Below are 26684 nucleotides of genomic sequence, written 5' to 3'. Positions count from 1 at the left end.
TATACAGGGCCGTCTGAAGTTTGCCAATGAACATCTGAATGATTCAGAGGAGAACTGGGTGAAAGTGTTGTGGTCAGATGAGACCAAAATCGAGCTCTTTGGCATCAACTCAACTCGCCGTGTTTGGAGGAGGAGGAATGCTGCCTAAGACCCCAAGAACATCATCCCCACCGTCAAACATGGAGGTGGAAACATTATGCTTTGGGGGTGTTTTTCTGCTAAGGGGACAGGACAACTTCACCGCATCAAAGGGACGATAGACGGGGCCATGTACCGTCAAATCTTGGGTGAGAACCTCCTTCCCTCAGCCAGGGCATTGAAAATGGGTCGTGGATGGGTATTCCAGCATGACAATGACCCAAACACACGGTCAAGGCAACAAAGGAGTGGCTCAAGAAGAAGCACATTAAGGTCCTGGAGTGGCCTAGCCAGTCTCCAGACCTTAATCCCATAGAAAATCTGTGGAGGGAGCTGAAGGTTCGAGTTGCCAAACGTCAGCCTCGAAACCTTAATGACTTGGAGAAGATCTGCAAAGAGGAGTGGAACAAAATCCCTCCTGAGATGTGTGCAAACCTGGTGGCCAACTACAAGAAACGTCTGACCTCTGTGATTGCCAACAAGGGTTTTGCCACCAAGTACTAAGTCATGTTTTGCAGAGGGGTCAAATACTTATTTCCCTCATTAAAATGCAAATCAATTTATAATATTTTTTGACATGCGTTTTTCTGGATTTTTTTGTTGTTATTCTGTCTCTCACTGTTCAAATAAACCTACCATTAAAATTATAGACTGATCATTTCTTTGTCAGTGGGCAAACATACAAAATCAGCAGGGGATCAAATACCTTTTTCCCTCACTGTACTTCTCAGTAGTTGGTTTTCAGACTTACCTTATGCAGGTGCATTACAGGCTTTGCAGGTGTGGTTCCCTTGGGCGCCTTGGATAAATGTAATTCAACCTCTGAAAAACCTCCCACTTGCTGGCCAACAGATTTTCTCATGGAGTTTTCATTCAACAGGGTTTTCAGTACATTTATCTAAAGCCATCCCTTTAAATGTGGTGTACCTTTAATTTGAATTTTCATGACAGACTCATTAGAACAGGAGTCTCCAACCTTTACTAGCATGAGAGCTGCCTTTGAAAAATGAAACGTCTTGATCTACTCATTTTTTTCTAGCTTTCAAATAGGCACATTCTTCTCTCTCCTCTCCCCTGCAACTCTTCCCCAGGTCCTTAGTGTACAAGAGAAAGTAGTGCAAAGCTTTCTGTCAATATACCTGGTAAAATAATGGTTAATAAACAACTCTAAGGGGGCCCTAAAAACGAACACGTTAAATTTGTTGTGTAATTCCCCTTCAATTGCGCAACTGGCCCGTTAATTGCGCATCTAGCGAGTGATGAATGTGCATTCTAATGTGTCATCTAGCGATGGTTATGTACTACTGCCGCTCATTTCATGGCAAAGTTACGGACAGAGTGATAGACAAAACGCGCTCACCACTTGCGGTATCAGATACTTATGAGATTTGTTTATGACAGTTTGCGGTGAAACACATAAAAAATGAATGTACTTTCAGAATTGTTTGGCTAGCTACTGGTAGCTTGCGATCGACCTGTTGGAGACCCCTGCACTAGAATATATGGCAAGAACAGTTCAGAATAGTAAGGATCAACGAAAGAAAGCCATGTAAATACACGCATATTAGTGTCTTTTGCAGCATATCTTGTATATTATTTAGGGTTAGGAAAGTATTTATGAATAATAAAAAAAAACTGGTTTGGAGAGCCTTTATGCACAAAATATATTGGTGAATCAAAAAGTGGTTTGAATCCTATTGAAAGTTGCCATATTCAATTGTTCAATGCAGGAAATATTGGAAGAAGAGAAAAGTCTACAATAGGGGTTGAACAGTAGTCCTATAAATCTACCCTAATAATCCTCATTAATCATGTAACTGTGATGACAACGGTTCAGTTGGTGTGCCAGGTTCCAGCTTTAATTCTTCAAAGTCTAAGGGGAAGGTCATACAGTACCATAAATCATTTAGCTATTTGATTTTGAATTGTAGGACCCCTTTATGTATAAAAATATGTTTTATTTGGAATAAAATATTGAATTTGGCCTTTACTACTATAGCCCATAGAAACACATTGAATAACAAATTCATAAATGGCAAAAAAGACAGTCAAAAAATTAATCACAAGGAATAAGGTTTTGAAATGTCTGTCCTATATCTAGGAGATATAAGCTCAGGAAACATTTGTTTTTGACACATTTAACCCGTTATTTGTGTTGGCACAAAACTATCTGCATACATTTCTATGGGTTACCTTTAGACGAGTCCCGTGACAGTTGTGGGTGTCGTAGAGTCTCCCCTTTCTACAGTGGGGTCATATTAGTTTGTAGTCCAAACAGTTTGGACGCTACAGACAAAGTTGGCACATCAGCATTACTGACTTCAGACGAGTCCCGTGGGGCTTGTGGGGTTGTAGAGCAAAACGGAGAACACGATTGTGTTCGTGAGAGTCTCCCCTTTCTAAAGAGTCACAGTTTGTTGGCCAAACCGTTCAGATGCTACAGACGTTTTTGTGAGAAGAGCAATTTTCGGGATGTCTCCTGGTCTGACAAACAATGTTGTAGCTCTGCCACTTTCCACTTCAGATGTGGAAGGACGACATAGGCGGATGCGGTGGATTGAGACTCAGGCCATGCAAAAAAAAACAGATCTCTCTATCTTAAACTGACAGATTCTGATAGGGATTTTTTTATGTTACTTTGATGCACTGGTGCGTCAATAGACTCTGCTACAGATGGTCTGCGTTCCATAAGGATTCAAATAGGCTACATGTCCCAAATTATTTCACAACCTGTAATACGTTAGCCTAATATGATCCACTATTGCTAGTGATCCTCAGGAACAACCACACGAACATGAGAGGAAAGAAAGATAAACTAATGATGGAATGACGCAAAATGTAAGGGAACTAACACTAAAGTGTCAGTTATACATTTGTTGGTATAACTGACGGTGGCTACCGAGAGTGGCTAATATTTAACATGAAACAAATTGTAAAAAAATACAGAAATCAACTCTGGTTTGGCGCTGTGCTGTCATTTGTGCATGGCTACAGAAACCTATAGCTTGGGTCTCCAAATATAATTTGTTATAAGGCCAGCATTTCATAAACTTCACTATGGATAAGGTGATATGCTTCGGTTTGCTGCCTTATGACGGATTTCACATTGGTCTCCAGCGATCACAAGGTAAAATAGATCTAAAACAATTGTCATTTAGATTTGCAATCCCCTTATCCAAAACGAGTTACTCATTTACCTAGCTTTTATCAGTATTTTTTTATTCACCAATGTCTCTCCAAACCAGTTTTACTGTTCATAAATACATTCCAAACCTTAAATATACAAGATCAGCGTATTTGTATATTACCAATTGGTGCTGTAAAGGAGACATGACTGTATTTACATAGCTTTCTTTCATTGATCCAAAATATTCTGAACCATTCTCTCCATATATTCTACCACTGGGCACAGTTCAACATCTAGATTTGATTGGGTTGTCAACGAACGCGAAAACAAAACAAAAAAGTCACGAGGTCATTGGATTTAGGTTAAAACGAAACATTTCCCTTATTACTTTTCTCAAATCCAAAATCTGTTTCACATTGATGCAACAAAAATGTATTAAACGTTTCATGGAAACAGTGTTGATTCAACCAGTTATTGCCCAGTGGGTAGTGAGTCTGTCGAGGAAATTTAAAACAATTTAAGTACAAATTTAAAGTTATGACTTTAGATAAATGTACTGAAAACCCTATTGAAAACTCCGATAAGCTGATGGCCAGCAAGCGGGAGGGTTTTCAGCAGTTTAATTAAATTGTATTCAGTTTGCGCTAGGGAACCACGCCGTCATGTCAGAGAAGCCTGTTTGTTCATGCATATAACATTCGATCTGAATGTTTTACAATATCGTGCCCAGCTGAACATGCCCCAGGCTTTAGGATGGTATTTTTCAGGAATAATGTTCTATTTAGAAACACAACCACGTCGGTCAACACCACTTTGATGTCACCCTTTTGGGTTTCAATAACACCTTTGGTTCCAGTTTAAAAACAGATGAATGGCACAATAAATTAATACTTGAAGCACTATATTTGAGTAGTTTATTTTTATTGCACAAGTGACCATTTATTAAATCACTTATTCATTGCAGGCATCTTTAGTCACTGAGTGGATGGCCTGTAGAGTTTAGGAGTCCTCCAGGAAATACTTATTGGGTGGAGCCATCCCCCTGTACCAGGTACAGGACCCATCACTCCTCTTGAGACAGGCAAAGTTCTTGGCCTGGGGTCCGCTTTGGCCATCTGCCAACAACAAGTCCGTCCAAAGGCACTCATCTGGGGTGCTGACCGGACAGGGGAGGGAAGAGCAGGGGATGATCTGTGGATCGGAGTAGGGAGAGAGAAAGACCAAGATGACGGACTGATCATTACCCCAATATTCTAGCTCATGTGTTTTACCAATGTGACCAGAGTAAATATTGAACAGAACTGGTGTAAAGTAATATTACTATAATTCCTGTCACACACCGTGCAATCGCAGCCGCTTTGGTAGCGTCGAGTCAAGCTCTTCTTTTGTGTGGCACTCAGGTCCTCCCAGTACCGAATAAAGTCACACATGATTATGTGCATCCTCCCATTAGGATTCAGCTGGCCTGCAGACAGAGAGGAGACAGTGGGCCATCACTGTGCTGTGGGGAAAACCTGGTGTAGGGTAAAAGTGTTCCCTAGACACTGATCTTGGATCAGCTTCACCTTTGTTCCCCCATGAACGGTTAAGATTAGGGGAGGGGAAACTGATCCTAGATCCGGAAACTACCCTGGAGCAGGTACACATACCGATGCAGCCCAGAACACTGGAATTTATCATAATAAATAAGTGATGCATTAGTTGTAAACATTTATAAGCATTATAAACATTGAAATTCATAACATATTAGGTATTATAAAGTGTAACTTGAAGATGTACAGATAAATTGTTTCTAAAGCACTGGTTTTCTTGTTCAAGATGAAGTCAATAGTTTAGAGCAGGCCATGATGCTGGAAGCATAGGTTGAGCAGTTTAACCAGTGCGGGCAATGGAACTTGGGTAACGTAGTAAGAAACGCACCTGTGATGAGATACTCGTTGTTGGTGTCCAGAGTCACGCCGAACGATTCTGAAGAGGATGAAGTGAAGATGGCGTGGATAACCCGGTCAGGACCTTTGAACATCTAGCCAATCACAAGGAGGAAGGATCTGTCAAACATACAGTTTTGAACCTAACTGACTGCAACACTCAGGCACTGTCAGTCTTGGCTAATTCCCTCCCTATTCCCCATCCCCTCAGCCCTAACCCTTTGATGTTTGCAGATCTATAAATATTTATTAATCTAACCTTTATTTTATCAGGGTGTCATACTGAGACAATGGTCTTTTTTTTTTTTTTACAGATGATTCCTGAATGACAGAAATGCACACATCAAAATAAAAAATCTAAGCAGCAAAACAGTCATAAAAACAATTAAGTCGTCAATGAGCTTTCTGAATTGCCCTAGAGGCACCAAAACATCACATAAAGAACATTAAGATTTGTTCCACAAATAAAATGCAAAAACGTTTCAAGCTGATTCACCCAACTCCATAGAGACCAAAGGAATTTCCAGAGGTAGCTATCCCTGATCTGAGGCCGGCTGTGGTAACGCAGATGTCTAAAGGTTAATAATGATGTCCGGTACAGTGAGAGTTTTAGTAAAAGGGCTTTATAAATGAAAATCCAGCAATTTAGCATCCTACGTGACGTCAAAGAGAGCCAACCAACTTCATGGTAGAGAATGCTGTGATTAGTACCAAACCCGTCACCAGTAATAAAGTGCAGTGCGTTATGATTTACATTTTTAGTCATTTAGCAGACGCTCTTATCCAGAGCGACTTACAGTTAGTGAGTGCATTCATCATTTATATATTTTTTTCATACTGGCCCCCCGTGGGAATCGAACCCACAACCCTGGCGTTGCAAACGCCATGCTCTACCAACTGAGCTACATCCCTGCCGGCCATTCCCTACATCCCTGCTGGGCCAATTGTGCGCCGTCGCATGGGTCTCCCGGTCGCGGCCGGCTACGACAGAGCCTGGATTCGAACCAGGATCTCTAGTGGCACAGCTAGCACTGCGATGCAGTGCCTTAGACCACTGCGCCACTCAGGAGACTATGATAAACTGCATTTAAAAGCTTTAATGAAATGGCAGCTGCATTCATATAGATGTCACCAGAGTCTAGGAGTGGAAGGAACGTTGACTGAATAATGTGCTTTCTAGCAAGAGGCATGACCCATTTCTATAGAAGAAGCTCTTTTTCATATGGTGGAAGCTCCACAACTACACTGCTTATGCCTACCCAGATCTGCAAACATTGAAGGGTTGGAGCCAAGGGGAAGGGAGTGACTTGGGACCAGCTGTCAGACTGGGGTTCAGGGGGCTTCAATGTTCCAGTGCAGGAAGGAACAACCACTTAATAAAAAGGCTGATCATACCTTGATCTGATGGATGTCATACTTGATGGTGTTAGATTCAACAGTCACTCCAACCACCATCGCCCTGATCACTAGAATAGAGAAACATGGTTTAACTCCACTGAAATAATCAATTCAGTTACTGGTCAGTCAGACACTGATGGTTTAAGGGTGTTATGGGATCTAAGAGAAGAACAGTAGAATGCTTTACAGACCCAAGATTTTACAGTCTTTTCAGAATGTTTTTGCATAAGTGTTTACACTGTTTGGGTATAACATTTTGGCTAGGTTTGCTCCAAAACAGATGACTTAGCCCATTTCCCCTCCTGGTCCTAGATTCCTAGCTCTGGTCATCTGCTGTTCCTTTAATTCAACAGGCCTGGTTTAACTATGCTGCCCTGCCTTTAATTCAACAGGCCTGGTTTAACTATGCTGCCCTGCCTTTAATTCAACAGGCCTGGTTTAACTATGCTGCCCTGCCTGGTCTGCAGATAGTTCAGGTGCCAACCAGGTGCTGGTAGGAAGACTGAGGCACATGAGTGTTACATCAGCTGTAATCAGAGAAAAGAATGTGCCTGGCCTGCTGAGGAGCCTTCACAGGCACAGACGTAGTCACACACACGCTCCTCTGCCTGAGCACACAGCCCACCTGTCTGGGTAGAAGGTGCTGACAGCGCCAACCTCACTTTTTATTATTATTTTATTAAAGGATTTGTCCTTGACAAACAGATTAACTTCTCCTGTAATGATGTCAAGCTCACTCTATTCCACAGCTGTCTATCATCAGGACCAGTACACCACATAGTAGTACTTGTTGCATTTATCACTGGAATTATAGTTTTTGTTTAGCAGACATCCTGATCTAATGAAACTACAGTAGACGGGGTTTTTACTAACAGCTGTACCAGCTACTTAAAGGGGACAGTACACTCCAATCTACATTTGTCAGATGTTTTCAGACCTCAAGATGGCTCCACATCCCCCACCATCAGTTGTGCAGATCCAACTACACCTCAACCCCAAATGAATAGGAAAGATAAGCACTGCAAATATGGATATTACATGGTGCTCATCTTCTCCATTCATTTGGGATTGTGGCATGTAGCTGGATCTACACAATAGATCGCCTGGGAGGTGGACTTACTGCAACACAAGATCACTTTTGAAGTCTGAAACAGACAAACTTAGACTTGAATGTAAAGTCCATTTAAAATGAAAATCTCATATTGGTGGCTACCGCGGGTACATAAGCCTTGTAGCCGCCTACTTCACTAAATAAGACAAAATATTGTTTAAGAATCATATGTGCTTTCTTAATTCAAGTACAATTCAGGCTGAGAATTAATTTGATCATCCTGTTTCAGGAATTTTCCTGTACAGCAGGAAATGCAAACATTTAGTGTATTCAAGGTATAAAAAGGTTTCTAACGTTTAATTTCCACTTTAAAATGTCAGACTTGATTTCCACCAACAAAACAATAAAAATATCCATTATAATCTACATCTCCTGTTGCTGCAGGATTATTTTCCTGATATGTGAAACTGGCTCAAATTAAGATATGGCATCTGTAGCCTACCACTATTATTTGATTTAAATAACAGTCTACATTACAACTGAGTACTTTGGGTTAAATGTAGGAAAATACTATTAACTTAATTTTACATGCTTTTGGATAAATAACAATTCAACTGTAGGCATACTGTGTAGGCGGTCCTCTGTAGCTCAGCTGGTAGAGCACGGCGCTTGTAACGCCAGGGTAGTGGGTTCGATCCCCGGGACCACCCATACGTAAGAATGTATGCACACATGACTGTAAGTCGCTTTGGATAAAAGCGTCTGCTAAATGGCATATTATTATTATTATTATTAGGCGAACACCAAATATAACGCTTCGTGTAGCAGGGCTCTCAACCCTGTTCCTGGAGAGCTGCCATCCTGTAGGTTTTAGCGCCAACCCTAATCTAGCGCACCTGATTCTAATAATTAGCTGGTTGATGAACTGAATCAGTTTAGTTGCAACTGGGGTTGGATTGAAAACCTACAGGAGGGTAGTTCTCCAGGAACAGGGTTGGAGGGCCCTGGCTGTAGCCCATCTTACTGTTGCCTACTCATGTAAATAATTGTGTGAGAAGATGTAAATATAACCCTAATGATCATGTCATGATTTTTTATTATAAGACCAGAGAATTAAAATGTTTGCATGCTGCGCATTGACAGTGTGGTAGCCCAGTAGTTCGCCACTCAGTACCCCCAACAGCACACATTGTATCCCCAGACAACAACACCTGATGATTAGTCGATTCAGGTGTGCTTGTCCAGGGCTTCAATAAAAATATGTACTGTTGGGGTTACTCAAGGACCGGAGTTGGGAACCACTGTAGTAGCCCATCGATCAACATGTGAGGAGAAGCTGAGAAGTCAGAAATGTTGCCAAAATTGCCTTACCGACGTCTGCACTGCAAAAAGCCTGTTGAAGATGCACGGGGGCGCATTCGTTCGCTTCTGCAATGTCTTCGACCCGCCAAAGGAACAGAACGACCAGAGTGATGAAACTGCTTACAGACCAAGTCATTATGAAAACGAATTATTATTCTGTCAGCTATGGAAAAATATATCTATCAACAATCTATAGCGTGAGAGAAAAGGTTTACCCCACGAGTAAACTACACTAGAACGTATTTCCCTTCAAACCTGTTCCCAGACGGACAAATACTCCTAGAAATCTGTTTTCCCTTCGATGGAATCAGCCGCTTTTTATTACAGGCTGTGAGCTCCTCCCCCAGACAGAACCAAGCCAGTGGTAGGCTGAGCATTTTATTAAGCCAGAATCGCAGCCACTCAGTAAAAAAAAAAAATCCACTGCGTAATGGGACAACCACAGAGCATGCTCAACATGCTCGGCTGCCATAAATTCCATAAATTATCTGTCTTTCACTTAAACAATGGGGATGGACCAGAAATACCCGTTTTAGGATATGCCTATTTGAATTCCTTACAGTTTTGTGGTTTTCAGATTATTTTTTTTAACACCTGGGACAACTTTAAAGCAGGCTCAACTTGCCGGACTGCTCAGTTCACTTGCCCTAGGCCCCTCAATCTCAACTCTGGACCTCGCTGTGAAACCAGTGCCACTGCATTTTTAAATTGTTCCCTTCTAATCAGGTACTGATTTTGACCTGGGACACCAGGTGGGTGCAATTAATTATCAGGTAGAACAGAAAACCAGCATGTTCCAGACCTCTTAAGAAGTTGAATACCCCTGCCCTGAGCAATTGGGCAACCCATAGCCCTTTCCACTCAGCCCATGTGTATGGGGTGAAAATGGCAGATTCTGTTATTGATAAGCGCCTAAATTGGAATGCATTGGCCGTACAGGAACACGCTATACATGACGTCAGAGCTCAGGTTCTCCGCTTCACAGCACTGGTAGGGGTTTTGTGTAAATCAAGTGATACAAATCCCCCCAAAATCCATTTTAATTCCAGGTTGTAAGGCAACAAAATAGGAAAAATGCCAAGGGGGGTGAATACTTTCGCAAGCCACTGTATGTTTGTATTGTTTATAAAATATCAAATAAAATCTTACAAAAATAAATGATGTTGTGAGTGTTCATACAGCAGTCTTATAGCTTGGGGGTAGAAGCTGTCTCGGAGCCTGTTGGTCCTAGAGCTGATGCAGGGATTTTAAGGGTTAGAGTTGCCCAGGGTGATAGTTTTTTAAACCAAAAAAAATCACAACTGTAAGGAATTCCAGTAGGCGTATCCTAAAACTAATATTTCTGGTTCATCCCCATTGTTTAAGTAAAAGACAGACAATTTATGGCATTTATGGCAGCCGGGCAAGTTGAGCCTGCTCTGTGGTTGCAAACAATTCCAGTAGGGGCGTCGCAAAATACGTTTTTTTTCTTTTGGTCAGGGCGAGCAGAGCTGAGACACTTTTTCTTCTTGCTCTGGCCAAAAAACACTTTATAATGATAACCTGCCTAGCCATGTTAGCTTCACCCTCATGTGGGTACTAACAAATAGCAAGCATGCTAGGTAGTGCTACGTAGCAACAGCCATTGTCAGCCAATCCAGTATGGGTTGGAAGCTATGGTGAGCTTTGATTGGTTACTTGCACCGCGATATCGCTGAAGATTTGCATTACGTTAAGCTTTGCCCAACTTTAGCCCCACTGCGTTCAGCTCCATCGCCCAATGCTCGCTTTGCCCAACGTTCCCCCGCCCACTCCGCTTCTCACCACGTTCCTTCCATTTAAAATGAATGGGAAGCCGTTGTTTCAGCGAGGGATGCCATCTCTAGTTTATTCGCCCAGTCAAACGTGAGCTGCGCATAGAAATCTTGAATTTACACTCAAGCAGTGCAAGCCTCTCGTGGAACCAGTGAGATCACGCTCAGGTTTCGTTGAAATGAATAAGAGCTTCACAAAAGTTTGGCCTACCCATCCGGTTTAGCAGGCCAGAAAACCTGCTTTTTCTGCTTCCTCCCTGTTGTTTAATTAAGAGACCGACAAGTTATGGCATTTCTGTGTGTAAACAACTATTTTCTCATTTTCAGGCAAGTGACTAAAATCATCGGTTAACCAAAAAATACTGCTGACTTATAGTCAGTCTCTGTGTAGGGTATGACAGTGATTAATCAGTTACATAACGGTTTTATATGGACTATGATGAGAACAGAGTTTGTCTGATCAGGTCACATAATTTTAAACTCCTGGAAAAACTCCTTGCCCTATAGGGAGGATGAAAATCCTGTCAAACTGCAGCAACCTTGTACTTGCTCATATGAATTCTATTTTTTTAACTAGAAAATGACATTTACTGAAGTAAATGTGGTGTGCTTGCTAATCTAGAAGTATTTATTGTTGTGAAATAGTAGTAGTAGTAGTAGAAGTAGTAGTAGTAGTAGTAGGGGTAGTGACGGCAGTAGTAATGGTGGTAGTAGTAGTAATGGTAGTAGTAGTAATGGTAGTAGTAGTAGTAATGGTGGTAGTAGTAGTAATGGTAGTAATATCGTTTATAGGCTATGTGTTCGTTATAGTGAGCTATTTTGGGGTGGTTTGTGTGGAGTTACAGTGGGGAAAAAAAGTATTTAGTCAGCCACGAATTGTGCAAGTTCTCCCACTTAAAAAGATGAGAGAGGCCTGTCATTTTCATCATAGGTACACGTCAACTATTACAGACAAAATGAGGAAAAAAAATCCAGAAAATCACATTGTAGGATTTTTTATGAATTTATTTGCAAATTATGGTGGAAAATAAGTATTTGGTCAATAACAAAAGTTTCTCAATACTTTGTTATATACCCTTTGTTGGCAATGACACAGGTCAAACGTTTTCTGTAAGTCTTCACAAGGTTTTCACACACTGTTGCTGGAATTTTGGCCCATTCCTCCATGCAGATCTCCTCTAGAGCAGTGATGTTTTGGGGCTGTCGCTGGACAACACAGACTTTCAACTCCCTCCAAAGATTTTCTATGGGGTTGAGATCTGGAGACTGGCTAGGCCACTCCAGGACCTTGAAATGCTTCTTACAAAGCCACTCCTTCGTTGCCCGTGCGGTGTGTTTGGGATCATTGACTTCGGCGATGTCATTTATAAAATAGCCTCCAACACTCTACTCAGCAAATTGGATGTAGTCTATCACAGTGCCATCCGTTTTGTCTCCAAAGCCCCATACACTACCCACCACTGTGACCTGTACGCTCTTGTTGGCTGGTCCTCACTACATGTTCGTCGTCAAACCCACTGGCTCCAGGCCATCTATAAATCACTGCTAGGCAAATCCCCGCCTTATCTTAGCTCATTGGTCACCATAGCAGCACCCACCCGTAGTCTGCGCTCCAGCAGGTATATCTCACTGGTCATTCCCAAAGCCAACACCTCCTTTGGCCGCCATTCCTTCCAGTTCTCTGCTGCCAATGACTGGAACGAATTGCAAAAATCTCTGAAGCTGGAGACTCTTATCTCCCTCAATAACTTTAAGCATCAGTTGTCAGAGCACCTTACCGATCACTGCACCTGTACACAGCCCATCTGAAATTAGCCCACCCAACTACCTCATCCCTATATTGTTATTTAATTTGCTCTTTTGCACCCCAGTATCTCTATTTGCACATAATCTCTTGCACATCTAGCATTCCAGTGTTAATACTATTGTAATTATTCTGCACTATAGCCTATTTATTGCCTTACCTCCATAACTTGCTACATTTGCACACACTGTATATATATTTTCTGTTGTATTTCTGACTTTATGTTTTTTTTTACCCCATATGTAACTCTGTGTTGTTTTTGTTGCACTACTTTGCTTTGTCTTGGCCAGGTCGCAGTTGTAAATGAGAACCTGTTCTCAACTGGCTTACCTGGTTAAATAAAGGTGAAATAAAATAAAATAAAAATTGTCATGCTGAAAGACCCAGCCACGTTTCATCTTCAATGCCCTTGCTGATGGAAGGAGGTTTTCACTCAAAATCTCACGATACATGGCCCCATTCATTCTTTCCTTTACACGGATCAGTCGTCCTGGTCCCTTTGCAGAAAAACAGCCCCAAAGCATGATGTTTCCACCCCCATGCTTCACAGTAGGTATGGTGTTCTTTGGATGCAACTCAGCATTCTTTGTCCTCCAAACACGACAAGTTGAGTTTTTACCAAAAAGTTCTATTTTGGTTTCATCTGACCATATGACATTCTCCCAATCCTCTTCTGGATCATCCAAATGCACTCTAGCAAACTTCAGACGGGCCTGGACATGTACTGGCTTATGCAGGGGGACACGTCTTGCACTGCAGGATTTGAGTCCCTGGCGGCGTAGTGTGTTACTGATGGTAGGCTTTGTTACTTTGGCCCCAGCTCTCTGCAGGTCATTCACTAGGTCCCCCCGTGTGGTTCTGGGATATTTGCTCACCGTTCTTGTGATCATTTTGACCCCACAGGGTTAGATCTTGCGTGGAGCCCCAGATCGAGGGAGATTATCAGTGGTCTTGTATGTCTTCCATTTCCTAATAATTGCTCCCACAGTTGATTTCTTCAAACCAAGCTGCTTACCTATTGCAGATTCAGTCTTCCCAGCCTGGTGCAGGTCTACAATTTTGTTTCTGGTGTCCTTTGACAGCTCTTTGGTCTTGGCCATAGTGGAGTTTGGAGTGTGACTGTTTGAGGTTGTGGACAGATGTCTTTTATACTGATAACAAGTTCAAACAGGTGCCATTAATACAGGTAATGAGTGGAGGACAGAGGAGCATCTTAAAGAAGAAGTTACAGGTCTGTGAGAGCCAGAAATCTTGCTTGTTTGTAGGTGACCAAATACTTATTTTCCACCATAATTTGCAAATAAATTCATAAAAAATCCTACAATGTGATTTTCTGGATTTTTTTTCCTCAATTTGTCTGTCATTTTTGACGTGTACCTATGATGAAAATTACAGACCTCTCTCATCTTTTTAAGTGGGAGAACTTGCACAATTGGTGGCTGACTAAATACATTTTTTCCCCACTGTATAATAGGTGGTTATAGTGGGCTAGTATACTAACGTAGAAACATACAAACAGACAGAGACAGATACACAGTCCCCTCCCCGATTTCATCATGGGGGACAATAAAACACTAATATACCTTGATTAGATAAGTATTCACACACCTGAGTCAGTACATGTTAGAAACACATTTGGCAGCGATTACAACTGTGAGTCTTCTTGGGAAAGTCCTGGATTCAATCAGATCAAGCAATAACTGGTGATCGCCGACAACCACATAGCTGATGTTTTGGCGGTGTAGGAGGTGTAACTGTGTTGGAGCGGTCAAGTCAGTGAGCAGCTGCTCTTGATCATTGTCACAAATTGTAGGCTATGTAGAAAATGACGCTCAAATTGAAAATTATTAAACAATATAATGAGGATTTCTATCAGCCCAATTGAGTTGTAGATATGTAGATAGGTATAATGCCAGGAGCCGCTTGTGGATTTGACAGCTCTTATGCAGTTACACCTCCGACACCGCCAAAACAACTGTTCTGCGGATGTCGGCTAAAGCGGATCTGATTTAATAGAGCCCTAAGTCTCTAGGAGCTGTATACACCTGGATTGTGCAATATTTGCCCATTATTCTTTTGAGAATTATTATTCATGCTTAAAGAGATATTCAATGTCTTATTTCTTATTGTTACCCATCTACCAATCACTGCCCTTCTTTATGAGGCTTTCGAAAAGCTGGTCTTTGTTGTTGAATCTGTGCTTCAAATTCAATACTTGACTGAGGGACCTTACAGAAAGTGTTTGAATGGGGAAGGTGTAGTCATTCAAAAATCATGTAAACCCCTATTATTTCACACAGAGTGAGTCCATGTAAATTATTACGTGTTCTAGTCAGCCACATTTGACTCCTGAACTAATTTCGGTTTGCCTAAACAAAGGGGGTAAATACTTATGCAACAACTATATGTTAGTTAATTAAGTTTTATTAATTGGTTAAAAATATATATATATATATATGTGTAGGTCAATGTGTTATGTGAATTATTTATCAAACTATTTCAGTGTCTCTGTGCGTCTCCCAAAAGGATCAAGAAACGGACAGAGTCCCGGTCTGCATAGTCAGAGATGTTTATTCATTGAGAATTCCACCATCACAATTTCAGAGTCCATCTTTTATACTCATACGTCATACAAAAATCCCTCCCCTCTTTAGGCAGGCTGTAGTTGTCCACTTTATAATTGCTCTCCTGACCATCAGTTCACACACACACTTTCTTATCATATCCTACTCCCTGCATTCCTCAGTTATCGCCGTTCTCACAATATTCTGCACCATGTTTCATACTCCTTAAAAAGCCTAACAGTTTCTCTCCTCTCTAAATTGGGAGGCCTCTTTATCTTGGTTTCTCAGTTATCTGTAGACAGTTCTCCTTGTCTTTGTTGTCTGGCCTAACTCTTACTCACATTGCTAAATACTGGTCCTACACTCACACATTACCAGGTAGTAGATTCTAACACATCTCACACAGTTTCAGGGTGTAATAATTAGTCACTACTAAGAAAGTACTAATCATACTTAAAACAAGAACATTTCACAACTATATTTAAGGGTGGAACATTTAGTCATTACTTTTAACCTGTATATATTTTAATTTCTATATCACAATGACAAAAGAAATCACAGTTAAATGTATTACAATCCAACTTTGTAACGCAACAAAATTGGAAAAAATCTATGGGGGGTGAATACTTATGATACCCACTGTAAACATAGCGCTTTGTGAACCAAAGCAGCCAGGTTTAAAATCAACAAAGGCGTTTGTCGATAGCAAGACCTCAGATAAGCCAGTAAATATAATAATAAGAATGATGAAGCAGTTATAAGGCCCGATTCAGACTTAGGAAATGTACGCCTTTCCTAAGCACCCCTTTCCTACATACTTCTCAGTAGTTTGTTTTCAGACTTACCTTATGCAGGTGCATTACAGGCTTTGCAGGTGTGGTTCCCTTGCGCGCCTTGGATAAATGTAATTCAACCTCTGAAAAACCTCCCACTTGCTGGCCAACAGATTTTCTCATGGAGTTTTCATTCAACAGGGTTTTCAGTGCATTTATCTAAAGCAATCCCTTTAAATTTGGTGTACCTTTCATTTGAATTTTCATGACAGACTCATTAGAAAAGGGGTCTCCAACCTTTACTAGCATGAAAAATGAAACATGTCTTGATCTACTCATTTTTTTCTAGCTTTCAAATAGGCACATTCTTCTCTTCTCCTCTCCCCTGCAACCCTTCCTCAGGTCCTTAGTGTACAAGAGAAAGTAGTGTGATGCTTTCTGTCAATATACCTGGTAAAATAATGGTTAATAAACAACTCTAAGGGGGCCCTAAAAACTAACACATGTATAATGTTTTGTGTAATTCCCTTTCAATTTCGCAACTGGCCCTTTAATTGCGCATCTAGCGAGTGAGGAATGTGCAGTCTAATGTGTCATCTAGCGAGTGAGGAATGTGCAGTCTAATGTGTCATCTAGCGAGTGAGGAATGTGCAGTCTAATGTGTCATCTAGCGAGTGAGGAATGTGCAGTCTAATGTGTCATCTAGCGAGTGAGGAACGTGCAGTCTAATGTGTCATCTAGCGAGTGAGGAATGTGCAGTCTAATGTGTCATCTAGCGAGTGAGGAACGTGCAGTCTAATGTGTCATCTAGCGAGTGAGGAATGTGCAGTCTAATGTGTCATCTAGCGAGTGAGGAATGTGCAGTCTAATGTGTCATCTAGCGAGTGAGGAATGTGCAGTCTAATGTGTCATCTAGCGAGTGAGGAATGTGCAGTCTAATGTGTCATCTAGCGAGTGAGGAATGTGCAGTCTAATGTGTCATCTAGCGAGTGAGGAATGTGCAGTCTAATGTGTCATCTAGCGAGTGAGGAATGTGCAGTCTAATGTGTCATCTAGCGAGTGAGGAATGTGCAGTCTAATGTGTCATCTAGCGAGTGAGGAACGTGCAGTCTAATGTGTCATCTAGCGAGTGAGGAATGTGCAGTCTAATGTGCCATCTAGCGAGTGAGGAATGTGCAGTCTAATGTGCCATCTAGCGAGTGAGGAATGTGCAGTCTAATGTGCCATCTAGTGATGGTTCTGTACTGCTGCTGCTCATTTCATGGCAAAGTTGGCAAATAACAAATAATAGATACAAATGATATACTTCCTCATGATATACTTCCTCATGATATACTTCCTCATGATATACTTCTGCCAGGTAAGCCTACTTTGCAGTTTACATTTAATTGAGAAGGTTTTGGGGGAAGTATTTCTGGCTACGGACAGAGTGATAGACAAAACGCGCTCACCACTTGCGATATCTGATACTTATGAGATTTGTTTATGACAGTTTGCGGTGAAACACATAACAAAGGCATATACCTTCAGAATTGTTTGGCTAGCTACTGGTAGCTTGCGATCGACCTGTTGGAGACCCCTGCACTAGAATATATGTCAAGAACAGTTCAGAATATTAAGGATCAACGAAGGAAAGCCATGTAAATACACGCATATTCGTCTCTTTTGCAGCGGATCTTGCATATTTTTTAGGGTTAGAAAAGTATTTATGAATAATTTAAAAAAAAACTGGTTTGGAGAGCCTTTATGCACAAAATATATTGGTGAATCAAAAATACAGTGGTTTGAATCCTACTGAAAGTTGCCATATTCAATTGTTCAATGCAGGAAATATTGGAAGATGAGAAAAGTCTACAATAGGGGTTGAACAGTAGTCCTATAAATCTACCCTAATAATCCTCATTAATCATGTAACTGTGATGTCAACGGTTCAGTTGTCGTGAACCGTGTGCCAGGTTCCAGCTTTAATTCTTCAAAGTCTAAGGGGAAGGTCATACAGTACCATAAATCATTTAGCTATTTGATTTAGAATTTTAGGACCCCTTTAGGTATAAAATATATATAATTTTTGTTGTTGTTGGATAAAATATTGAATTTGGCCTTTACTACTATAACCCATAGAAACACATTGACTAACACATTCATAAATAGAGAAAAAGACAGTCAAAAAATGAATCACAAGGAATAAGGTTTTGAATTGTGTGTCCTATATCTAGGAGATATGAACTCAGGAAATATTTTGGTTTTGACACATTTAACCCCTTATTTTTGTTGGCACAAAACTATCTGCATACATTTGTATGGGTTACTTTTAGACGAGTCCCGTGACAGTTGTGGGGGTCGTAGAGAGTCTCCCCTTTCTACAGTGGGGTCATATTAGTTTGTAGTCCAAACAGTTTGGACGCTACAAAGTTGGCACATCAGCATTACTGACTTCAGACGAGTCCCGTGGGGCTGGTGGGGTTGTAGAGCAAAACGGAGAACACGATTGTGTTCGTGAGAGTCTCCCCTTTCTAAAGAGTCACAGTTTGTTGGCCAAACCGTTCAGATGCTACAGACGTTTTTGTGAGAAGAGCAATTTTTGGGATGTCTCCTGGTCTGACAAACAATGCTGTAGCTCTGCCACTTTCCACCACAGTTTCGGAAGGGCGACATAGGCAGATGCGGTGGATTGAGACGTAGCCCATGCAACAAAACAGATATCTCTAGCTTAAACTGACAGATTCTGATTTTTTTATGTTACTTTGATGCACTGGTGCGTCAATAGACTCTATGGGGTTTAAACTGCTACAGATGGTCTGTGTTCCATAAGGATTCAAATAGGCTACATGTCCCAAATTATTTCACAACCTGTAATACGTTAGCCTAATATGATCCACTATTGCTAGCGATCCTCAGGAACAACCACACGAACATGAGAGGAAAGAAAGATAAACTAATGATGGAATGACGCAAAATGTAAGGGAACTAACACTAAAGTGTCAGTTATACATCTGTTGGTATAACTGATGGTGGCTAATATTTAACATGATACAAATTTGAGAACAAAAAATTGTGAAAAGTCTGGGAATATAATTAAAACATTCTAGAAATCATAAATCAACTCTGGTGTCGCGTTCGTTGATAGAAGGATTGGACCAAGGTGCAGCATGGTATGCGTACATGTTTAATAAAAGAATAAACAATTGACAAAATAACAAAAGCAACATAACGTGAAGTTCTAAAGGCTACACATCAAACCAGCCTAAACAGAAACAAGATCCCACAACTAAAGGTAGGCAAAATGGCTGCCTAAGTATGATCCCCAATCAGAGACAACGATCGACAGCTGCCTCTGATTGGGAACCACACCCGGCCAACATAGAAATATAACATAGAATTCACACCCTGACCAAACCAACTAGAGAAAACCGGGCTCTCAAGGTCAGGGTGTGACATCTGGTTTGGCGCTATGCTGTCATTTATGCATGGCTACAGAAACCTATAGCTTGGGTCTCCAAATTTAATTTGTTATAAGGCCAGCATTTCATAAATTTCGCTATGGAAAAGGTGATATGTTATGCTTCGGTTTTCTGCCTTGACAGGTTTCACATTGGTCTCCAGCGATCAAGGTAAAAGAGACCTAAAACAATTGTCATTTAGATTTGCAATCCCCTTATCCAAACGAGTTACTCATTTACCTAGCTTTTATCAATATTTTTTTATTCACCAATGTCTCTCCAAACCAGTTTTACTGTTCATAAATACATTCCAAACCTTAAATATACAAGATCAGAGTATTTGTACATTACCAATTGGTGCTGAAAAGGAGACAAATATGCGTGTATTTACGTCGCATTTTTTCATTGATCCAAAATATTCGGAACCGTTCTCTCCATCTATTTTCCCACTGGGCACAGACGTCAGTTCAACATCTAGATTTAATTTACATTTGGTTGGGTTGTCAACTAACGAGAATACAAAAAGTCACGATGTCATTGGATTTAGGTTAAAAAGACAGATTTCCCTTATGACTTCGAAATCCAAAACCAGTTTCACATTGATTCAACAGAAGTTTGTTAATTACATGGATACAATGTTGATTCAACCAGTAGGGAGTGAGTCTGGCGAGGAAATGTAAAACAATGCAATTACAAATTTAAAGTGATGACTTTAGATAAATATACTGAAAACCCTGACAATATGTTGGCCAGCAAGTGGGAGGGTTTTCAGCAGTTTAATTAAAATGTATTCATCGTGCGCTAGGGAACCACGCCTGCACGTCAGAGAAGCCTGTTTGTTTATGTATACGACATACGATCTGAATGTTTTACAATATCGTGCCCAGCTGAACATGCCCCAGGCTTTAGGATGGTGTTTTTCAGGAATAATGTTCTATTTATTAACACAACCACGTCGATCAACACCACTTTGATGTCACCCTTTTGGGTTTCACTAACACCTTTGGTTCCAGTTTAAAAACAAGCAACAGATGAATGGCACAATAAATTAATACTTGAAGCACTATATTTGAGTAGTAGTTTTTTTCTTTATTACACAAGTGACCAGTTATTAAGTCATTTATTAATTGCAGGTATCGTTAGTCACTGAGCGGATGGCCTGTAGCGTTTAGGAGTCCTCAATATCCAGGAACTACTTATTGGATGGAGCCACCCCCCTGTACCAGGTACAGGACCCATCACTCCTCTTGAGACAGGCAAAGTACTTGGCTTGGGGTCCGCTTTGGCCATCTGCCAACAACAAGTCCGTCCAAAGGCACTCATCTGGGGTGCTGACCGGACAGGGGAGGGAAGAGCAGGGGATGATCTGTGTATCGGAGTAGGGAGAGAGAAAGACCAAGATGACAGACTGATCATTACCCCAATATTCTAGCGCATGTGTTTTACCAATGTGACAAGAGTAAATATTGAACAGAACTGGTGTAAAGTAATATTACTATAATTCCTGTCACACACACACCGTGCAATCGCAGCCGCTTTGGTAGCGTCGAGTCAAGCTCTTCTTTTGTGTGCCACCCAGGTCCTCCCAGTACTGAATAAAGTTACACGTTATTATGTGCATCCTTCCAGCAGTATTCAGCCGGCCTGCAGACAGAGAGACAGTGAGCCATCACTGTGCTTTGGGGAAAACTTGGTGTAGGGTAAAAGTGTTCCCTAGACACTGATCTTGGATCAGTTTCACCTTTGTTCCCCCAGAAACGGTTAAGATTAGGGGAGGGGAAACTGATCCTAGATCCGGAAACTACCCTGGAGCAGGTACACATACCGATTCAGCCCAGAACACTGGAATTCATCATAATAAGTGATGCATTAGTTGTAAACATTTATAATAGTTATAAAACATTTAAATTCATAACATATTAGGTATTACAAGTGTAACTTGAAGCTGTACAGAGAAAGTATTGTTTCTAAAGCACTTGTTTTCTTATACAAGGTGAAGTCAATAGTTTAGAGCAGGCCATGATGCTGGAAGCATAGGTCGAGCAGTTTAACCAGTGCTGGCAATGGAACTTGGGTAACGTAGTGAGAACTGCACCGGTGATGAGATACTCCTTGTTGGTTTCCAGAGTCACGCCGCACGAGGCTGAAGACGATGAAGTGAAGATGGCGTGGATAACCCGGTCAGGACCTTTGAACATCTAGCCAATCACAAGGAGGAGAGCGAGAAGGATCTGTCAAACATACAGTTTTGAACCTAACTGACTGCAGCTCTCAGGCACTGTCAGTCTTGGCTAATTCCCTCCCTATACCCCATCCCCTCAGCCCTAACCCTTTGAAGTTTGCAGATCTATAAATATGTATTAATCTAACCTTTATTTTTTCAGGGTGTCATACTGAGACCAAGGTTGTTGTTTTTTTTTTTACAGATGATCCCTGAATTACACAAATCAAAATCACTAATTAAAACAAACAATTAAGTCCTCAATGAGCTTTCTGAATTGCCCTAGAGGCACCAAAACATCACATATAGAACATTTTGAAGATTGTTCCACAAATACAGTGCAAAAACGTGTCAAGCTGATTCACCCAACTCAGTGGAGACCAAAGGAATTTCCAGAGTTAGCTATCCCTGCTCTGAGGCCGGCTGTGGTAACTCAAATGTCTGAAAGTTAGTAATGTTGTAAGGTACAGTGAGAGTTTTAGTAAAAGGGCTTTATAAATGAAAATCTAGCAATTTAGCAACCTACATGACGTCAAAGAGAGCCAACCAACTTCCTGGTAGAGAATACAATGATGAGTACCAAACCCGTCACCAGTAATAAAGGGCTTTATGATAAACTGCATTTAAAAGCTTTAATGAAAATGGCAGCTGCATTCATATAGACGATGTCACCATAGTCTAGGACTGGTAGGAACGTTGACTGAATAATGTGCTTTCTAGCAAGACCCATTTCTATAGAAGAAGCTCTTTTTCATATGGTGGAATCTCCACAACTACAATGCTTCTAGCCATCTAGACGATCTGCAAACATTGAAGGGTTGGGCCAAGGGGAAGGGAGCGAATTGGGACCAGCTGTCACTGGGGTTCAGGGGGCTTCAATGTTTCAGTGCAGGAAGGAACATCCACTTAATAAAAAGGCTAATCATACCTTAATCTGTTGGATGTCATACTTGGTGTTAGACCCAACAGTCACTCCAACCACCTTCGCCCTGATCACTAGAATAGAGAAACATGGTTTAACTCCACTGAAAGAATCAATTCAGTTACTGGTCAGTCATACACTGATGGTTTAAGGGTGTTATAGGATCTAAGAGAAGAACAGTAGAATGCTTTACAGACCCAAGATTTTACAGTCTTTTCAGAATGTTTTTGCATAAGTGTTGACACTGTTTGGGTATAACATTTTTGGCTAGGTTTGCTCCAAAACAGATGACTTAGCCCATTTCCCCTCCTGGTCCTAGATCTGGTCATCTGCTGTTCCTTTAATTCAACACGCCTGGTTTAACTATGCTGCCCTGCCTGGTCTGCAGATGGTTCAGGTGCCAACCAGGTGCTGGTAGGAAGACTGAGACACATGAGTGTTACATCAGCTGTAGTCAGAGAAAATTAATGTGCCTGGCCTGCTGAGGAGCCTTCACAGGCACAGACGTAGTCACACACACGCTCCTCTGCCTGAGCACACAGCCCACCTGTCTGGGTAGAAGGTGCTGACAGCGCCAACCTCACTTTCTTTTTTAGATTTGTCCTTGACAAACAGATGAACTTCTCCTGTAATGATGTCAAGCTCACTCTATTCCACAGCTGTCTATCATTAGGACCAGTACACCACATAGTAATACTTGTTGCTTTTATCACTGGAATTATAGTTTTTGTTTTGCAGACATCCTGATCTAATGAAACTACAGTGGACTGGGTTTTTACTAACAGCCGTACCAGCTACTTAAAGGGGACAGTACACTCCAATCTAAATTTGTCAGATGTTTTCAGACTCAAGATGGCTCCACATCCCCCACCATCAGTTGTGCAGATCCAGCTACACCTCAACCCCAAATGAATAGGAAAGATAAGCACCGCAAATATGGATATTACATGGTGCTCATCTTCTCCATTCATTTGGGATTGTGGCATGTAATAATAAGCCATTTAGCAGACGCTTTTTATCCAAAGCGACTTAGTCATGCGTGCATACATTTTTTGTGTATGGGTGGTCCCGGGGATCGAACCCACTACTTGGCGTTACAAGCGCTGTAGCTGGATCTACACAATAGATAGCCTGGGAGGTGGACTTACTGCAACAAGATCACTTTTGAAGTCTGAAACAGACAAACTTAGACTTGAGTGTAATGTCCATTTAATATGAAAATCTCATATTGGTGGCTACAGAAGCCTTGTAGCCACCTACTTCACTAAATAAGAGAAAACATTGTTTAACAATCATGAAGCATATGTGCTTTCTTAATTCAAGTACAATTCAGGCTGAGAATAACATTCATTTTTAAGGAGCACATGGGCGAAATGTTAACTGTCCAAGATAAGTGATATACAGATGCCATTTCTTAATTTGATCATCCTGTTTCAGGAATTTTCCTGCACAGCATGAAATGCAAACTTAGTTTATTCAAGGTTTGAAAAGCCTTCTAATGATTAATTTCCACTTTAAAAATGTCAGACTTGATTTGCCCCAACAGAAAAATATATCAAACCCTACAATTTAAAAAAAAAAATCCATTAATTATAATCCACATCTCTTGTTGCTGCATGATTATTTTCCTGATGTGAAACTGGCTCAAATTAAGATATGGCATCTGTAGCCTACCACTATTATTTGACTTAGTCAACTCTACAACTGAGTACCTTGGGTTAAATGTAGGAAAATACTATTAACTTAGTTGATATATGTATGCTTTTGGATAAATAACAATTCAACTGTAGGCATACTGTGTTGGCCTAACGCCAAATATAACGCTTCGTGTAGCAGGGCTCTCAACCCTGTTCCTGGAGAGCTGCCATCCTGTAGGTTTTAGCGCCAACCCTAATCTAGCGCACCGGCGTCTAATAATTAGCTGGTTGATAAACTGAATCAGGTTAGTTACAACGGGTTGGATTGAAGACATTTAGGAGCATAGCTCTCCAAGAACAGGGTTGGAGAGCCCTGGCTGTAGCCCAGCTTACTGTTGCCTACTTATGTGAGAATATGCAAATATAGGCTTAATGAGCATGTCATGATTTTTTATTATTAAGACCAGATAATTCTTAACATTTTTGCATGCTGCGCATTGATAGTGTAGTAGCCCAGTAGTTCGCCACTCCAGCCTTCGAGTATCCCCAACAGCACACATTGTATCCCCAGACAAAGATACTCAAGGACCGGAGTTGGGAACCACTGTAGTAGCCCATCGATCAACATGTGAAGAGAAGCTGAGAAGTCAGAAATGTTGCCAAAATTGCCTTACCGACGTCTGCACTGCAAAAAGCCTGTTGAAGATGCACAGGGGCGCATTTGCACGCTTCTGCAATGTCTTCGACCCGCCAAAGGAACAGAACGACCAGAGTGATGAAACTGCTTACAGACCAAGTCATTATGAAAACGAATTGTAATTCTGTCAGCTATGGAAAAAGATATCTATCAACAATCTATAGCGTGAGAGAAAATGTTTACTCTACGAGTAAACTACACTAGAACGTATTTCCCTTCAAACCTGTTCCCAGACGGACAAATACCTCCTAGAAATCTGTTTTCCCTTCGATGGAATCAGCCGCTTTTTATTGCAGGCTCTGAGCTCCTCCCCCAGACAGAACCAAGCCAGTGGTAGGCTGAACATTATTTTAATCCAGAACCATTGCAACTCCATTGAAAAAAATCCACTGCTTAATGGGATAACCACAGAGCATGCTCAATTTGCCCAGCTGCCATAAATTATCTGTATTTCACTTAAACAATGGGGATGAACCAGAAATATCAGTTTTAGGATATGCCTATTTGAATTCCTTACAGTTTTGTGGTTTTACGTTGTTTTTTTAACACCTGGGGCAACTTTAAAGCAGGCTCAACTTGCCTGACTGCACAGTTCACTTGGCCTAGGCCCCTCAAACTCAACACTGGACCTCACTGTGAAGCCAGTGCCACTAAATTTTTTTATTGTTCCCCTCTAATCAGGTACTGATTTAGACCTGGGACACCAGGTGGGTGCAATTAATTATCAGGTAGAACAGAAAACCAGCATGCTCCAGACCTCTTAAGAAGTTGAAAACCCCTGCCCTGAGCAATTGGGCAACCCATAGCCCTTTCCACTCAGCCCATGTGTATGGGGTGAAAATGGCAGATTCTGTTATTGATAAGCGCCTAAATTGGAATGCATTGGCCGTACAGGAACACGCTATACATGACGTCAGAGCTCAGGTTCTCCGCTTCACAGCACTGGTAGGGGTTTTGACTGACAGCTGTTATAAACTTGAGCACCGTGCACAACAAGAAGATAACCCCATCCCTCCCGCTAATTGGGCTACTTTTGCACATGTGTTATTGTCTGAGTGAGGGAAATGCTTTAAATCGAGAGGAGTCGATGTGTTATGAAAGATGAGACATTGAGGATTATAATAAATACCGCTTTGATGTCATACAAACAAACCACACACCTTGAGTCCAAATGTGCACTTTCCATATTTAAAACTCATGTAACTTACAGTATCAAAGTTCATGATATCTATGTTTGATCCATAGTTACTAAAATGACATGCATTATACCCTGAGTTGTCCTGAACAGAAGATTTTCCACGGAACACACACTTGAATGCACTCATGACTCCATTTAATGCGCACCAAAATCTGTTTGTCTGAACCGTCTGAGAACGAAAGTGAACATTTCAGCTGTTCTGGGAACCTTCATTTTTAGTTTACAGGGAGGTTCTGGGAATGTTTTATTATGGTTCCCTAAAAGTTGCCCTGGGAGGTTTTATTGACGTTCTGAGAATGGACATTATAGGTTATTCGAAGGTAATTAATTAACATTCTGAGAACATGTTTCAATACGATTTTTAATATTACTGCTAGCTTAGTGTGAGTTAACTGTTTTGAACGCCAAGCACAGATAGGACACATGGAAATTAATTAGCTTAGGCATTAATCATGCAAACATTGTGGCATCTTCTGTTCTCTATCAGAGTATTTGAGCGGAGTTGAGCGCTAAAAACGTCTCCATGCTCACATGAAAAAAAACTGCCGTTCCAAATTCGCTCCAATCATTAAAATCACAATTTAACCAACACCCATCTATTTGTGTGACTACCTGGACCTACCATTTGGTT

The 26684-nt window shown here is 41.1% G+C and overlaps 2 protein-coding genes across 2 annotated transcripts; both read right to left on the bottom strand.

The window, feature by feature from the left end:
* Positions 1–4165: 4165 nt before the first annotated feature.
* On the bottom strand, positions 4166–9303 carry LOC121551208 (metalloproteinase inhibitor 2-like). The gene is made up of 5 exons (XM_041863762.2): positions 9014–9303; positions 6589–6659; positions 5186–5288; positions 4606–4730; positions 4166–4456 (listed from the first exon to the last, which is right to left on the bottom strand). Exons 1-5 carry the CDS (start codon positions 9138–9140, stop codon positions 4265–4267), a joined length of 618 nt encoding a protein of 205 aa, XP_041719696.1. The 5' UTR covers positions 9141–9303; the 3' UTR covers positions 4166–4264.
* Positions 9304–20446: 11143 nt separating this feature from the next.
* LOC121551207 (metalloproteinase inhibitor 2-like) lies at positions 20447–25120 on the bottom strand. Its single transcript, XM_041863760.2, has 5 exons — positions 24833–25120; positions 22528–22595; positions 21474–21576; positions 20898–21022; positions 20447–20744 (listed from the first exon to the last, which is right to left on the bottom strand). Exons 1-5 carry the CDS (start codon positions 24957–24959, stop codon positions 20571–20573), a joined length of 597 nt encoding a protein of 198 aa, XP_041719694.1. The 5' UTR covers positions 24960–25120; the 3' UTR covers positions 20447–20570.
* Between the last annotated feature and the right edge of the window lie 1564 nt (positions 25121–26684).

The sequence above is a fragment of the Coregonus clupeaformis genome, unplaced genomic scaffold (assembly GCF_020615455.1).
Source record: "Coregonus clupeaformis isolate EN_2021a unplaced genomic scaffold, ASM2061545v1 scaf0047, whole genome shotgun sequence".
In the NCBI taxonomy this organism is placed as follows: Eukaryota; Metazoa; Chordata; class Actinopteri; order Salmoniformes; family Salmonidae; genus Coregonus; species Coregonus clupeaformis.
Note: the sequence above shows the minus strand (reverse complement) of the source record. Positions and strands in the feature narration are given on the sequence as shown.